The sequence below is a fragment of the Lissotriton vulgaris genome, chromosome 6 (assembly GCF_964263255.1).
Source record: "Lissotriton vulgaris chromosome 6, aLisVul1.2, whole genome shotgun sequence".
Lineage (NCBI taxonomy): Eukaryota > Metazoa > Chordata > Amphibia > Caudata > Salamandridae > Lissotriton > Lissotriton vulgaris.
Genome location: NC_141694.1, coordinates 140,205,148 through 140,222,842, shown reverse-complemented (window position 1 = coordinate 140,222,842; position 17,695 = coordinate 140,205,148). Strand labels below are relative to the sequence as shown.

Genomic DNA, 17,695 nt, shown 5'->3' with positions numbered 1-17,695 from the left:
TGAGTCCTCCTCCTCCTCGTGCATTTGAGTCCTCCTCCTCCTCGTGCTTTGAGTCCTCCTCTTCCTCCTCCTCGTGCTTTGAGTCCTCCTCTTCCTCCTCCTCCTCGTGCATTTGAGTCCTCCTCTTCCTCCTCCTCCTCCTCGTGCATTTGAGTCCTCCTCTTCCTCCTCCTCCTCGTGCATTTGAGTCCTCCTCCTCATCATCATGCATTTGAGTCCTCTTCCTCCTCCTCCTCCTCGTGCATTTGAGTCCTCCTCGTGCATTTGAGTCCTCCTCCTCCTCCTCGTGCATTTGAGTCCTCCTCCTCGTGCATTTGAGTCCTCCTCCTCATGCATTTGAGTCCTCCTCCTCCTCGTGCTTTTTTGTGCATTTGAGTCCTCCTCCTCGTGCTTTATGTGCATTTGAGTCCTCCTCCTCCTTTATGTGCATTTGAGTCCTCCTCCTACTCCTCGTGCTGTATGTGCATTTGAGTCCTCCTCCTCGTGCTTTATGTGCATTTGAGTCCTCCTCCTCGTGCTTTATGACATCTGAGTCCTCCTCCTCCCCGTGCATTTGAGTCCTCCTCCTCCTCCTCATCGTGCATTTGAGTCCTCCTCCTCCTCCTCCTCCTCATGCATTTGAGTCCTCCTCCTCCTCGTGCATTTGAGTCCTCGTCCTCCTCGTGCATTTGAGTCCTCCTCTGCCTCCTCCTCCTCCTCGTGCTTTGAGTCCTCCTCTTCCTCCTCCTCCTCGTGCATTTGAGTCCTCCTCCTCCTCGTGCATTTGAGTCCTCCTCCTCCTCGTGCATTTGAGTCCTCCTCCTCCTCGTGCATTTGAGTCCTCCTCCTCCTCGTGCATTTGAGTCCTTCTCCTCCTCGTGCATTTGAGTCCTCCTCCTCCTCGTGCATTTGAGTCCTCCTCCTCATGCATTTGAGTCCTCCTCCTACTCCTCGTGCTGTATGTGCATTTGAGTCCTCCTCCTCGTGCTTTATGCGCATTTGAGTCCTCCTCCTCGTGCTTTATGGCATTTGAGTCCTCCTCCTCCTCCTCCTCGTGCATTTGAGTCCTCCTCCTCCTCGTGTATTTGAGTCCTCCTCCTCCTCCTGCTCGTGCATTTGAGTCCTCGTCCTCCTCCTTCTCGTGCATTTGAGTCCTCGTCCTCGTGCATTTGAGTCTTCCTTCTCCTCCTCCTCGTGCATTTGAGTCCTCCTTTTCCTCCTCCTCGTGCATTTGAGTCCTCCTCCTCCTCCTGCATTTGAGTCCTCCTCCTCCTCGTGCATTTGAGTCCTCCTCCTCCTCCTCGTGCATTTGAGTCCTCCTCCTCCTCCTCGTGCTATTGAGTCCTCCTCCTCCTCCTCGTGCATTTGAGTCCTCCTCCTCCTCCTTCTCCTCCTCGTGCATTTGAGTCCTCCTCCGCCTCCTCTTCGTGCATTTGAGTCCTCCTCCTCGTGCATTTGAGTCCTCCTCCTCCTCGTGCTTTATGTGCATTTGAGTCCTACTCCTCGTGTTTTATGTGCATTTAAGTCCTCATCCGTGTGCTTTATGTGCATTTGAGTCCTCTTATCCGGACTGTGGTTCTGTTTGCTGCTGGTTGCCCCTTTTTGACTTTGTGTTTTTGCTCTGAGTTAACTACACCCAGTTGGCCCTGAGGCTAGGCCTTCTGTTTTTTGCTCTTGGGTTGCTTGACAAGCCTTCTGCTGGGTTTTTCCCGCAGATTTTTTTCTGTTGTCCCCTGCTGTGGAAGTTTCTTCCTAAGAGGGTTCCCAGGTCTTTGGACTGAACATACCTTATGTGGGGTAGTGGTAGCTGTTATATAGTTTGTTCTGTGCTTGGGAGCTGTGCTCGCCTTCGGGCCTCTGCTCTTCGTGGCGTTACAGTAAATTGCAGGTGCAATTCTCTTCTTTTGGGTGGACTCCTCTCTGAGGCGTGTCCGGGCCCTTTCTTCCCCTTCCTGCACTTTGTCTTCGGCTGGCGTCTGGCTTGCCCTGAGTGGATTGTCCTGTGGGTTCTCTGCCTGTGGCTATGCTTTCCGGTGCTGGCGTGGTGTTCCAATGGGTCTTCTGGGCACTCTGGTGGGTCGGCCATTCATGCTTGTCCACTTCTTTCATCGAGCCCTACGCTCAGTTCTGCCTCTCTCCCCTGAGGGCTGTAAGGGATTTGTATTCCTCCCTCTTTCGGGAGTAGCCTGCCGGTTCTTCCTGGGTGACCCCGGGCTCATTCTGCTTCCGCCTGCTTATTGTTATCGGCGCTGTTCTGTCTGGTTCATCACCTTCTGGGTGTGGTAGGCCCACCTGCCCACTTCGCGGGGGGTGTTCCCTGTGGAGGGGCTTGCTTTCTTTCTACCTCGTCTCTGTTGGACTTGGCCCTTCTGGCAGGTTCACCCCTAAACTTTTTGCTTTTAATGGTGACCTGGTGATTTTGGGGTTCTGCGCACTTTCACTGTGTCCCAGTGGAAAGTGTGTGCGCACTCTGAGTGCGTGGAGTAAGGTTGGCCTGCCCTCCCATAGGAATGCATGGGGAATGTCTTTGTCCCTGGTAGTTCCTGATGCGTGGGCTGTTTAGGCTCGAGTCTAGTATGTGCGGACTCGTGTGATTGAATGCTGTGCAATGATGTATGCAGCATGTGTGTGTCTAGTGGGGAAGTGCCCCTTCTAGACATGGCTGTGCGTGTGCTGTAAAGGTGCTGGCGTGTGATTGGCTGGGATGCCAGGCTCCATGAGTCATGATGGGTCTGCCCGGTGGTGAGTGTGGAGATTAGCATGCTGATTGCTGGGGAGGAGTGCACCTGGGTCCTGAAGAGGGCTGGGCTTTCCCCACACAATGCTGGCTCCGCCCCCTGTGGTGCGTCTAATGACCCTAGCCTGCCTAATGAATAGAGTGAGGAGCTGAGCACATCAAGTGTGCTCACAAACCAGCTGCGACTGGTTTTTCCCCTCACCCTGAAGCCAGACAAAGGGATTTGATGTATAAAAAGGGGCTGTGTCCCCTTGCAAGTTGTTCTCTTCTTGGATCCTTTTTCCTGAGGGGGGCTGCTGCTGGGCACCAGGAGGACCGCTACTGGTGACTGCCTCCCTGCCTGGAGGCCCAGTAAGCTGGCTCTGGGCCCAGCCTTGCCCCCCCTACCTTGCTCTGCTGAAGGACCTTTGTCCTGGACCTTTTTGATTGCTGCCTGTGCTTAGGAGCGCTTTATTTGCCTTCTAAGCGCGTGGGGGCGCTTTGTTTGCAAAGGCCGGTGCCCACCCGGCATTGTTCCTGCAGTTTCATTGAACCGAGCGGCGCAGGTGCCACCCCGCTCATTGCCGCACTTTCTAGTCGGTGCCCACTCGGCATTGCCCCGCTGGAGTGCTGCCTCGAGGGTGCCCACCCCTCATTTGGTCGAAGCGCCGCCTGTGTGTGCTGGGGGAAAGCCGCCGCGCTGCCCGCGGCGACCCGGAAGTCCCCAGCCTGCCCCGGAAGTTCCGCCGCCGCAGCGCGAGGAACGGAGAAGCGGCTGAAGGTACCGGCGGGGCTCCGTTACCGGAGAGGAGCCCCGCGCTGCCACGAGAAGAAGCCCAAAAGCCAACGTCCTTCCCCCGGGGCTGCCAAGAGTGAGGGAGAGCCCCGGGGTGCAGCCGAGCCCCGCGAGTGCAACTGACCCGCAGGGAGGTGGAGGAGGTGGAGAGAAGCCGGTAGCCGGACAAAGAGTCCCCAGAGAGGGCCCCGAGCAGCGGGAGCTCTCGTGCCGCCCCCACCAGCCAGCCCCGGTTTGGAAGTTCCCCACAGATACCGGTGAGTGCGGGGGCAGCTTTCTTTTGGCATTAGAGTGGCCCCGGTTGGCAGCGGGCCGCTCCACGAGTAACCAGGGCATTTCTTTACTTTTAGCCCACGAAGGCTCCGGGGGCATATTTTGTTGGTTGAGCCCCGAGAGGCTCTAAAGCGCCCCATTTGTTCTGCGAGGCCCACGAGGGGCCCGGGGGCCTATCGTCCACGAGTTCCCCAAGAGGCACTATACCGCCCCCCACCCCCCTCCTGTTTACTCAGAGTCCGGAGGGCACTCCAACCCCACAGTTGTTTGTAGGGCCCAGAGGGGCTCAGGGGGCATTCTTTTCATTCATTTACTTGGAGCCCAGAGGGGCTCTGGAGGGCATTATGTATTTAGAGACCCGAGAGGCTCACAGCCCACATTGTGTTCAGAGCCCAGAGAGGCTCAGGGACATTGTATTTGTTCAGAGCCTGCGAGGCTCCCACGTGGCCTCCCCTCATTGTCCACAGTTGCCCAGCACTTAGTGGGCAGCTGCTACGTTTAGGCCCCCCTGACATTGGGACACAGGGCGTCCCAGCCCCAACAAGGCCAGAGGGCCTAGGGACAGTCACAGGTGGTGACTTGTGAGTTTGGCGCAATTGTTCTTACACCGCTAAATGTATGTTTATGCATCATGTGTTTTCCTTCCCTACACCTCTGAATGTGTTGTGATGCATCATGTGTAATGTGCCTATACCCCTACATGTATTGTGATACTTAGGTGGTTGTTCTTGCTAGTACAGGTGGTGCTAGTGAGGTCCTGGTTCCCTGCGTAAAATTCTCCTAAGGTGGTTAGGGTTGCGTAGGTGGTCCCCACCTGTACCAGTGGTTACTGGTTGTGTGCTTTATGTTCTATTTTGTGCTACAGTGATTTATATTCTATGTTCTAAGTGCTAATTCTACCCAGTGCTAGTTCTTAAAAGTGCCTATTTCCTGACAGTGGTCCATGTGGCCCTGTCTTGTACATATCCCCTGTAAATTCTGCCCGTGCCTGTTGGCACATTGTAAAGTGTGTTTTTATCTAATGTGTTTTGGTATATTACAAAGGCTATTTTTATATATAACCTTGTGTGGAGTTTCCTTTGTGGTGGGCCTTGGGTGTTGTTGCTGGGTGCGCGCACAAACACTTAACCTACAGAGCCTCCAAGTTTAGCCTTGCTGCTCGTGCCACGTTACCTAGAGGGTGAGCAGGGGTTATCTTGGCATGTAACTCCCTTGCCCTGACTTAGGAATGGTGGTCTCTGACTGACTTTGGCACAAGCCCTGGCCAGCCAGTGATCCCATTTCTAACAGTCTCCTTGGAGTCTCTAGGTTGCTCTTCTTCCTCTTCCTTGCCTCGGCCTTGGCTGGAGGTTCTGTTGCCTTGTATGGGCGTGGGGTGCTTCGGCCTCCATGCCTTACCCTTGTGTTACTCTGCTGAGTGTGAACGGGCTTTCTCTTCTTTTCTTCTTTCGTCTTCCTGCATCCCCCTTCGGGTCGGTGGTGTTCTGATTGTGGGGTTCCCTTGCCTGGCGGGACAGGACCCCACTGTGCCCATTGGATTTGTTCCCCGTGGGACCGTCTGTTATGTCTAGGCTGGTGGGGTCCTCTCGCAGACCCTCCTTCCCCATGGGTATGGCTAGGGTATCTATTCTACTTTAAGGAATCTGCAGCTAGTTGTCTCTATCACATGTACGAGTTACTTACCTTCAGTAACAATGTATCTGGTAGAGGCGATTCTAGCCGCAGATTCCTTCACGACCCGCCCTTCCTCCCTGTTCTGTGAGGACCTTTGGCTTGGTCTTCTGCGCTCTCCTCCCGGTGGGTGGCTATGTTTTCTGTGAGTGCACTCTTGCGCTCTTTTGACGGGATGCTTAGTCCTGTTTCTTGTTCCTTTCCTCCTCTTTTGGCACATTGGAGGATGAGTTTATAGGTACTTCTGTGCCCTTCTGCTCTGGTTGCTCCAGATTTGGGGCTTACCTTCAATCTCTTCCCTCCCCTCCCTCTCCCCCCTCCCCTCTATCCTCTAAGGGTTCTGGCCCCTCTGCTATCCTCTAGGTTGGGGTCCTCTGGCTGTGCCTCTGCTCTTTGTTCCTGTGGGGGGGTTGTCACACTCTGTGATGGGGTTGTCTTGGAGGTTGTCAATCCTGGTTTGTCTTGGACTGGTTCCCCTTCATTGTTTTTGGTTGTGGTTGTAGTCCTGCTACATGTTGTCATGACTTTTTACATATGTTCTTTGTCTGGGGGCGGGGGGGCTGTCTACGTACTGGCAAGGTGGCTGCTCAGGGCTGTGCTCTATTCTGTCTTCTTTTCCCTGCCTTTGGGTACTTCAGTGTTGACCCTCCTCCTTATGGTGTTGTTGTCACCATTTCTTTTTCCAATTTTTTTGCTCTTTCGCACACTGTTCCCATGCTCCCCCTGTTTTGTCTGATGGCTCCGAATTTTTCTTCTTGAAAGTGAAGATTGATGCCATAGTCCGAAGGATATCACTGGCAGACCACGGGGTTCAGAGATTTACTGGCAAGGCCGGAGAACTAGTGATTACATTAGCAGTTACTTACAGGAAGTTGTGACCACTGGGCTTAATGTCATGCATACCAATGATCCCATTCTGCATACCGAGTGAGCAACGTAGGGAGAAATGTATTTTGAATTTGTGCACAGGACAAGAGCCTGGGAAGACCAGGTTGTTGAAACTGGTCTCATGAGAGAAACACACGTGATATATCAATCAGCAGTACTCAACAGGCTAAACATTACTGTCTTAATGTTCTTCCACAGACAACATGGACTTAAAGGGAGTGCAGACTTGTGCTCCAAACATCACAGCAATGTATGATTATAAGCAGATTACTTGAGCAGAACTTTAAAAGATTTGCTAAAGTGAACTGGATCAGGAAAACCGTTGCCTTCTTGTTTCATCATTGGGAAACTGCATTCTTGGATTGGTTTGTAAACCGTGACTATGAGAAATTCCATATCCTCTATCCAGAATTATTTAGGACTGTTCAGACTTAGAGACATTTTCAATCACCAGGAACAGTCCTTTACGTGGTAATAGACGTGCATCCCTGCCCTGAGTGTCCAACTGTGCTGATGTCTGGATCCCTAATGCTGATTTGTGTTGCCATAGGCAAACACCGATCATGTGTGTGCACCATGACCTAGGACTGTCTCCAGTGCTTAATTTGTAAAAAAAAAATAAGAGCCAGTGCCCTCAACAGGAGGCCACTGTAGCTTGCACCACCCATAGCCTCTGACATTGCAGCCAATGTCATTTCCAACACAATTACTAACCATCACAATCCTACAAGTGTAACAATACAGACTATTCCATGCCCCGAAGCTATAGGAATAGCTTGGGTCACATACATTTGTCATTGTTGATGTATATTATAATAATAAAAAACTTTTGTTGTGCTCATTTGTAAATTTGACAAACAGCCCCACAATGTGGCCGCTGTCATAAGCGTCTGTGTTGACAATTAGGTGCCAGTGCCGAGCAACGGATACCAGTGGCCCAAATTAAGCACTGCCTGTCTCACTGATTGCGGTTTTGTTGGACTGGGTGGGGCGCCCATAGTGCTACCTTCATAGTGGTGGAAGTCTACCAACTTCACCAGGAGTTAAGCAGCATGAGTGCGATGGTGGCAGCATAACATGCAGTGATCAGTGGGTTTGAACATGTCCTTTTTAGGTCTCGCCTAGGCAACACGCATGCGCTACTCTAGGGGATGACCTTTAGAAATTGGTCGGCTCCTTTCAAGTACTTGTGCTTTTGCTGGCATCCACCTTGCGGGAGCGAGCACCGACGCGCGCGCTAATTGAAAACAGATGGCTTGCGTGTTGGTGCTCACTCCCACAAGGTGGATGCCAGAACGCGTGCTTGAAAAGAGCTGTCACAAGGGCCTTTGACCATACCCTCTTGACCCGCTCCAACCCTCTGGTGCCCAACTGTGTCTTTCTCCTCCCATGGGTCCAATATTACCCTCATAGGTCGCTGTCGCTCACAGCAGCTCACACTTCTACTTGCCAAGTAGAAGTGTGAGCTTGTGCTGCCCTCTTGCTGATCACTCATTATTCTTTCACTGTACCTTAGGCCAGCCACATCCCCAATGTTTAATGTCGTAGGCTTGACCTAATGTGTGCATCTTCTTTTAAATATTTACTTTTTGTTACTCTCCCATCTGTCTGTCTCCAGTGTTCTGCTAAGCTGCCTGTTTTAGATTCATCTGCACTGTGGTGCTACCACAGGCCCTGAGAGCAGCCTCATCCTCCCACTCTGCCTTCTCCCCCACCTTTCATGATCAAGACGCTCTTCACCTTGGGCTTTACATGCCTGCTCTTCACTGTGGGCTCTACATGTGTGCTCACCAACTTGGAGCCATGGGGGGGCTTCTCTGCCTCTTCTGTGGTCGCTCCTTTCTGCACCCAGCGGAACTCCCTCAAGAGGTATGTCCTCTACAGCCTCCTCCGACAACCGGTCCACCCTGGGCACTCCAGCAAAAACGCTCTTTCCGCAGAGTTAAGAGCTCATATGCCCACAAGAGAGACAAAGTCCTCCTCCTCCATCGGACGACCACCCGCCATATTTAATAGAGTCCTTTCACCAAAAGAGCCATTCTTTCCTTAAGCCAATCTTGATATTGTTGTAAATCATATGCAGGCAATTCACACGACAGTGGCTAGAAACACTTCATTTATATATGGCGCTTTATATATGTCCTACTTACCTGGATAGAGGAGGCGAAATTTAGACGAATGTGAATAAGGTTACCTATGTTCAACCATTATTTTAGCTTAAAAGTAACAAGCAAACGACCCCCCCTTGCTACATGAAGAGCAAAGGAATGCCCACTTAGAGGACAGGAAAGTGACCTTGCAGGTGTAAAGGGATGGAAGGAAGCCATGTAGGAGAGTGAAGGAAAAGGAACAAGCATTGGCATAGCCAATAGGTCTCGCCTTTGGGACCTTATAAGTGTTTAGCCATGCAACAGTTGATGTTGTTGCACCATGGATGTTGTGCTGCATAACTAAATACTTATAAGGTCCCAAAGGCGAGACCTATTGGCTATATCAATGCTTGTTACCCTTTGTCACTGGAGTGAGGCCTACAAGCTCAGTCATTGTTAATGGTCGACTGCTGTGCGCTTACCTCACCAGTGGCCTTCATCGGTTTGGTGTGAAGTGCTGCACAGCGCAGAAGTGGTGTATCTGCGCTTGGTGTATCTGCTTAGGAGGGATACAATACAGGGATAATTCAGTACTGATCAGTGTGTGCATGGTGAATGCATGTGCTGGATGTATGTGTGGCTATGAGTGGTACAGTAGCCAAAGGATGTAGTGTTGTACATTGTGTGCAGGATACATTAATGGGCTGGGTGAATTTGTATCTGTGAGTGGCACAGTATATGAAGGGTGCACTGTGTGCATGTTAAACACATATGCTGTATGTGTGCGTACCTATGAGTGATACAGTACAGAAAAGGTACAGTACGGGGCAGTGCATGCATATGCTGGATGTATGTGTGGCTATGAGCTGTACCGTCCTAGTGAATACAGTACTGTGTAGTTCGTGTATGTTGTATACATGCTGTGTGCCTGTGGATGGTACAATATATGGAGGGTCCAGGGTCCCATTTTAGGAGACTTGGGCCTGCGTGGTGAAACATGGACAGGAAGGAGACAAATCTCCCCAAGACAGATTTGTGCATTGCCGCAATCCTGTAAGCCGTATAGGACATACACTGGGAAGGGGTGAGCCAGGCTTCCCCTGTACACTTCAATGGGTACCCTTCACTGAAAGGTCACAAGGAAGGGGCCTGGGCAACTCGCAGGAAGGAGATTAGGCTGATAAGGCAATCATAAAGAATAGTGCTTTTGATGCGATTTTCAATGTGGCACAAAATCCAGGTGTGAACTCTAGTCACTCCATTGGCCTGTGTTGTGGGGCTATCCGCTTTGGAGACACTCCTGCTGTGGCAGACTGCTTTTCAGGAAGAAGTGAGAGCAGAGGGAGTAGACACAACAATAGTAACATAATCTCAACATAGTAATTAAAAGACTCAGACTCTGAATTACATTTGGTGTCTGGAAATAGACTCTAGGAAGGGTAGTTTGAGGCCCAAAATTTGCAATCCGTCAAGCAGCCAGACAGGCTTTGTGAGCAGGCGAAATTCTGCAAGACTTCTGCCTGTGACGAGGACTGAGGAGGGGCAAAACCTGCTAGTCTACCTGCTTGGTGAGGGAACATGACCCATGGAGTCCAAGACCATCTGCCTTGGAGCACCAGCGCCTGCCTGCTTGCCTATACCTGTGTGCCCTGTGAGAAACAGGAGAGTGTTGGAGGCAGGAAGGTCCAGTGGGGAGCCCTGCCAAGTGGACTTCCTGCACGAGGAAACCCCTGCTGCACCGATTGAGTCATTGCTTGTGTGCTGGACAAAGTAAGCGACCACCGTAACTTGAGCCGTATTCGAGCTACTCTGATTGGGTCAGAGAATTTGCGTATTGCCGAGCTGGCGAACCCCGTATGCCAGGAGGGGCCACTTTCATTTAGTAGCACTGCAGCGGTGGAACTCTGACTTTAACTTAATGTCAAAGGGAACTCTTGAGACTTGAACTTATAGTGGGTCATACCCTTGATTAGATGTTTACCATAGTGAATGGGGAATAACCACTATTGCTAATGCGAGAAGAGTGAGTCGAGGAAACACCACAGAAACACTAGAGCCATGACCTCAGGGGGAAATGTGTGATTGTGAATGTCATATTTTTCCTATGTGTGATAGGTAATAGAAATAAACAACTTCTGTTTTTTCATAAGTGTGTATTTGGCTGGACAATAATTTATTACTGCTGCTGCACTCCCTTTTAATTGTGAGCCCATTCTCACTATCCTGTAGACTCCCCACCCCCTCCCGGGGAACCTTCGACTGCTTGGACCACACAACTGAGTGCAGAAGGGATACTTGGCCGTTTACTCAGTAATCCTAGTAAGCCGGGCCCTGGGACATTGGGAGTAGAATGCCTCCGCCCCCATGGTTGGGCCCAGTAACTCCTACTTGCCCGTGGCCCTCTGAAAAGGGGTTGTGAAACAAGCCAAACCAGAGACGTTTTCTCAACCTATGCCAGATTTAAAAAATCAGCACTTGGATCACCAGTTAGGCCATATTGCACCATGCTGATTGGAGTCTAGTACACTCTATGGATCTATTTCTACTGTATTATTCTGAACTTGCCATTGGTTGAGGCACCTTTTATTTGCTGACATTTGCTCACTGTACATCTGTTATTTCACGACCCAACTCCCTTTCCCATTTCTCCTTAGTGTGCAGATTTGCTACAGTTGTACCCATTACAACAGTTATGCATCAGTGTGATTAGCATGGTCGGTATGGGTTAAAGATGATCAGAATGAGCAGATTGCATTCAGGAGGTTCATCAGGCATACTGTGGATCAACTCCCCCATCTAGCGACAAAGTCACTGATATGCTAGAACATCTCTAGATGTACCAAGTGTCTCATTCAAATATTCACTTAGGGTTTTGAATTTTTTTGTTACCAGGGATCACCCATCATTCCCAGTTGTGTGTTGTGTACTATCTTAAACTGTAAAAAATGGTTTTACTTATTTTTTATTGTATTGTTTTCAAATAAAAGCTTAGCCTTCTCTTGATCAGGTATTTATATTGGTTGTTTTCCTACAGAGCAATGAACCTCATGAAACAATGCCTATCTCTGCTTTTGGGCAAAAACAACGGCCTGCCCGCTTTTTCATGACTCCTCCCCGGTTAAATTATACTCCAACAGCTGAGTCGCCAATTGCGGTAAGTGATATTTGGCAAGACTAGCAGCAGAAGGAATAAATGTCTAATCAGAATATTGAGTATTTAAAGAGACCAGGAATGTTCAGTCGTCTTTACATTAGTCTGTGATAAGACTAGTGGGAATGCTCAAAAGTAACAATAGTGAAAAAATCTGATAAACTGAAGTGGAGAAAAACTTGTAATTTAATAAAAAATGTTTTTTTGCATAAACTTTTGTTTGTACTGGGCAAGAGAGGGTGAACGTCAAAACACCATAGGATTTGTCCTACACATTATCAGGCATGACTGCAGATGGGCGTGGTGGTTCTTGTACACAGCCAAACTGTAATTTTACATCAAAGTAGGTCACTGATGTTTGGAGTTAATGTTATTGAAATTAAATGTTAATTTACTTATAGTGCAATCTGCTTGAGCAATAGTAAATTGAACTACTTGCATGTCCAGTTATGTACAGCTTGTAGTCACTATTTGTTTGTCTTAAGTTCAAGATTTCAAAATTATTTTTATTCTGTGCAAGTCTTGTTTTGAGCACTCTATACCAACTGTTTTTCTCAGTTTCTAAGATTTGGCTTCTTCAAGTAACTGAAAGGCTCAGATGATATAGCTGTTAATGCCATTTCATGAGCATACTAAGTTGCTGATAAATAATGTTTAATTTGCCCTACTCTGTTCAAACATGCTTAATGAGAAGCATTTTCATAGCTTTCTTAACGTAAACGTGACTATTTTCAATTCTATTCAACCTTTTTTGGGTTACCCTGCAGTTTATCGTTACATGGTGAATGCACTGCTCAGTTGCGCCATCTTTATTGATTCAGATATAAAATTTCTCATTGTTACCTTAACCAGCATAGCTTTATTACTTTTGTTATATGCCTTTCAAGTGAACATTGATGACTACCAAATAAATGAAGGAAATTGTATCTTTTGTTCAGTTATTTTTAAATTAGTAGCCTATAATTCTCTACCTTTTCGACATTCATTGAGGTGCTTTTAAAAACAGAATAGCACCAACTTTTCTCCATTGTGGGATCTTCAGTAATTTTCATAAGCCATAAGATAGCTCTGTGGATATCCTCTATCCCAAAACACTCCCTAATGGAGAGCAACCTGAAATAAAAATGCTTGTGTAAAGGCAAAACAAGTTGGAACAAGTCGAGATTTTGACAGATGTACCCATAAAGGTACTGCCATGAATGTAAGGAAATACATTCCTGCTACTTTCTAATTTACCAGTTGGGCCATCAGAAGACAAGCGCTGTCCTTGATTTAAGACATCTGACTACATTTCTGTAAGAAAAAGTAAAAAATGGCCACTTTTTAAATAATACTTTAAAACAAGGACATTTCATAGGTATTGAAGACCGCGCACAGACTCCTTTTTTCCCGCTTTTGGACATTTCCCCCCTGTTTTTCAATCTTTGTACTGGGGATTAATTCTTTTCAGTATAAAGTAGAGCTGATACGTTGAAATATATACCCAGAGCTATCACCTAATGTCTGACAATGCACCGCCAAGTAGAAAGGCTCGAAGTCCGATGGGGTGAAGCCCCCCCTCTTCTGTCTGTCATTGCAGTATAGATAATGCCACTCTTTGCGGCCAGTCCCCCAAATAAAGCCCTTGGATAGCAAGTTGAGGTCTTGGAAAAAGCTCAGTGGGATCCACACCGGTAGGACCAGAAAGAAATACAGCAATCGGGGCAGGGCTGTCATTTCAAAGGCAACTCTCCCTGCCACAGCTAAGGGAAGTATGAACCAGAACCCTACGCTTGATCTATCTTCATGGACAGCCTTCCCCACATTACCCTCTAGGAGTTCTGCAGGGTTATGATACATCTTAACCCCTAGGTAAGGCAGACACTGGGATTCCCAAGTCACATCCCTCAATCCCACTGGACTATCCTGGTTGGCTCACATTGGAAACAGACAGGACTTTTGCCAATTAACTTGTAAGCCCAAGTTCATCCTGAAACGTGTCCGTAGCCTTTATTTTCTCTGAAGTCCCCCCCCCCCTCACTCCCCCCCCCTCATATCCCTGAGGAAGAGCAAGATTTCATCCATGTAAGCAACAATATGGTGGGTCTCTCCTAATACTCCTATGCCCTGATGCGCAGTTCCGACCCTGGCATGACAAGCTAATGGTTCTATAGCCATGGCAAATAGTAAGGGAGACAGCAGGCACCCCTTCCTGGTGCCACGCCCTACATATCCTGATATCCTACTACCTGTCCTCACCCGGTCTCAAGAGTTGGTATATAACAGGCGGGGTCCACGCAACAAATCTCAGGCTCAGGCCTAATCGTTACTGAAGGTAAGTAACTCTTACGATAGGGCTATTCTAGATTCTCAAACACCTTCTCTGTTGACCGCAAAAATCATAGACTCCTCTTTGTTGTACTTGTCAACTTCCAACACCCTAAACAATCTCCTGATGTTAAGGGCTGTATTACCGATGTATGAGTGTGGGCATGTGAGGCAAAAGGCTGATGGCCAGAACTCTACTTAGGATCTTATAGTCTAGGTTTAGCATTGACAACGACTTGTAGGCTGTCTTATCGTAAGCATGTTTTCCGGGCTTCAGTAGGGGCACAGTCTGGTCTTCCTGTGTGGTCACAGGGAGTATTCCTGCGTCTTCAATACTTTATACAATTCCACTAATCGGGGACCGAGCTTCTACACATAAGTGGAGTAAAATTCCACCAGCAACTCTAATCTCTGGGAGTGTGAGATCTCCTCCCAGAGCATCCGCTTCCTCCAGGGACACAACCGGCAAGGCTATTGGCCCCAAAAAGGCTTCAGTGTCCTCTGCAGAGCAGGCCACCTTGCTGATATCTAGAACAGTGTAGTGGCTATGGAATGCATGGTTAATATCGGTTTGGCCTAACAAGATGTCACAATTGTATCCATGAAGCTCTAGTATTACCGACCCCCGCCACGCCGGATCAGCGAGCCATGCTTGTGGCACCCCGGTGCCGTTCCACTCTGCTTGCGCAACATATAATTCCTATAGTCAAAGCACCTCAACTGCTCGACCTGTTCTGATATTTTTTTTCTTTTGCTTCCAGCAATGCCACCTGCTCGTCTGGATGTCCTGTCTGTGCCATGTCATTTCCTACTATTGTTTTGCCTCCATTTTTCTCGCTTTCTCTAGTACCTTAACTAACTGGGCTGGTGTTTTTAATTGCAGAGTTAGAAGAGTTCTCCATTCCTTGTCACCCAGTCTTCTCACTGAAAGTGCATTCAGCGGCCAGCTTCCATTTTGCCAGTCTTCCATTTTTAGGGATTAATTCAAAATCACTTCTGTTAGGTTTGCCTCTTCACTTCATATCCATTGTCATAAATCATCATCTTTTATTGATGTTTGCCCCTGATTTCTGTGCTCATGCAAGTTGAATTGATTGCACATTTTCCGGCAATTCACGTATTGATCTGCTCCTTTCTCTTTCAAATCTTCACCCCTCCAGGTTGCGGACTTCCGTGCTCTCTCTATCACAATCAGCACATATGCATTTCTTAAAACATTCAGTTGGTGAGTTGAGCGTGGGATTACACCATAATGGACTTTCACTTCTCAGCCACCCCATGGGATATACAGGCTTATTCACTTTCAAAAACCTAGTCCGGTGACTGGTCATGCTTCATTGAGTGGTATGATTTTATCGCATTTCAAGAGACTTGGTCAGTAGACATGATCTTCTGCCCAGTTTACCTAGCTTTTGTCAAAGCAGCCGTTGTAAGTAGTAAGGGGAGACCTAGCGGGGGACTAATTACATGGGTTAAGCAACAGACATAATTTCTAATAGCGGAAGTACCAATAGATAGCCCAGACATTCTTGCTATTAAGATTTGTGCAGAAGGTGAGGTAGACTTCATCCTATTCAATGTCTATGCGAGAGGGATTGCGGGTGGGAAAGCGTCACCAACTATTGCCCTCCTGGATACAATAATTAATGACTTAGTCGGCACTAATGTCCTAGTGATTGCAGGCGATTTTAATTGTATATTTGAGCCCCTAGGCGACTACAGTCTTAGTATGGAGGAAGACCAGAATTGGAGGAGACAGTCTTTATCACTGCCACTAACCTGGACAGAGGCGGTGCTACAATTAAAAAGCTTATCCCTAGGGAGGGGGCTCAGGGCTGTCAGCTGGAGATCCCCCTCAGACATAGATGGTACTAATATATTCTCTACTGGGACTAGAAGTAGTAGAATAGACTACATTCTCATTAGTTTAGAGTTCTGGCCAAGACTTGTGGATATGATAGGACCGGAGAGTTACCACGATCCATTAGTACTAACCTTAGTAAGGATGGGGTTGGCTCCCACGCTGGCTGACATAAAACCGCAAAAGGAGAAGTAACTATGCCACAAGACAGCCGACTGCTGAAATGGGCCATGGTCTCAGAAGGCACCCTGCAGCAGATTAAGGCAACGGTGGAAGAAACTTTACTCATGCTTGGCTCATTAGATTCTCTAGATAAATCCTTTGTAGATATCAAGAAGGCTCATGAGGATCTATTTGCAAAACTGAAGACCCTGTTCACAAAAAAATAAGAAACCAAATAGACACATAATAAAAAAAAATCGGCCAATTGGTACAATGAGGCTTGCGGAGTCGCATTTAAGCATCTTTCTAAAGCTATTAAGAAAGGGGCTCCTCAAGAGGTCAAATTTGCAAGGGCAAATTACAAAAAAGCACAAAAAGGCGAAGAAGGATTTTGATGAGGACAGATGGGTGAGCTTAACTAACGCTAGCAATATGATGAATTTGTCAAAATTCTGACAACTAGTCAAATGGGGCAGTGGCGTGACAGGGCCCACACCTGCGAACAATGTGCCTCCTGAACTCTGGGTGGAACACTATCAAGCCCAATTTGCTTCCTCGTTGAGCATTGTTACTGACTAGCCTTCTGTTAATACTGAGGTTGTTTTAATAGTCGACAAGGGGGAGATAGAAAGGGCCCTGGACGGGGTTCCAGCAGGGAGGGCACCCGGCCCAGATTGTATCCTGGCCGATATCTACAAAAAAGATAGAAAGAACTGGACCAAATACATTTTTATCATAATTACCATTGCTAGAGGCGCGCCGATTCCAGATACTTGGTGCGGGCCGAAATCATTCCCATATATAAAAAGGGTGACCGTGCCAGACCTGGCAACTATAGGCAGATAAGCCTAATTGACACCCTACACAAAATAGTTGCCAGACTCGTGCTAGGCAGAGTAAACGAATGGATCGTAGACCAGAATGTACTATCTATCTATCAAGCGGGCTTTCGACCCCACGTCAGTACCATGGACCAAGTCTTTAGATTTATGATGACATACTGGGGCACAGTGATCCTAGCAGCGGGAACTCTCTATGCTGCATTTGTTGATTTAAAATCAGCGTTTGACTTAGTCCCCCGTCACAAGCTATGGGACACACTAAAGGAGGCCGGGATGCCCCTAGAAATCTTAAGCTTTATTATAAAACTGCATGAGGCAAAATATGCTCAGTTCAGGAGGGGACAGCAGGGCAAATTAACAGACCGTTTCCCAGTCAACAAGGGAGTGTGGCAAGGGTGTGTCCTTGCCCCTACCCTATTCTCCCTGTTCATAAATAAGGTTATCTCGTATTACACCAATTTTCCAACAGATGCTCCAACTCTTGCCGGTTCAAGGGTTCCACTTTTAATGTTTGCAGACGATACTTTAATTTTATCCAAAACCCAATCTGGTGTGCAACGTGCCCTTGACAGATTTACAGAGTTTTTCAACGACCAAGAACTTGTAGTAAACGTTGATAAAATCAAGTTCATGGTGCTGCATAAACATAAACTTATTAAAGGGAGAGTAGAAATGAATAAAGCACCTTTGGAACAGACTGATGCTTTTACTTATCTAGGAGTGACTATGGGTAGGAAGATGAACTGGACACCCCAGTTAGATGTCTTAGTTCTCAGGCACAACCAGCTAGCAGGAGCCCTACTTAAAGAACACCGACTCTCACATACCAAGCCGCTGGGGCCCGCTTTATCGATATACAATGGGAAAATTAGAGCTTCCATAATATATGGCGCAGAATTTTGGGGGTTCGAAAATGTATCGCCCCTTGTCCTTGCACAAAATTAGTTCCTGAGATCGCT

The 17,695-nt window shown here is 47.9% G+C and overlaps 1 protein-coding gene across 1 annotated transcript in view; it reads left to right on the top strand.

Moving 5' to 3' along the window:
- The window catches only part of LIN9 (lin-9 DREAM MuvB core complex component), a 604,858-nt gene that overhangs the window by 418,235 nt on the left and 168,928 nt on the right, over positions 1-17,695 (top strand). Inside the window, exon 9 of the mRNA XM_086926178.1 lies at positions 11,448-11,567. Within this exon, the coding sequence (XP_086782304.1) occupies positions 11,448-11,567 (120 nt within the window). The remainder of the gene's footprint in view (positions 1-11,447; positions 11,568-17,695) is intronic.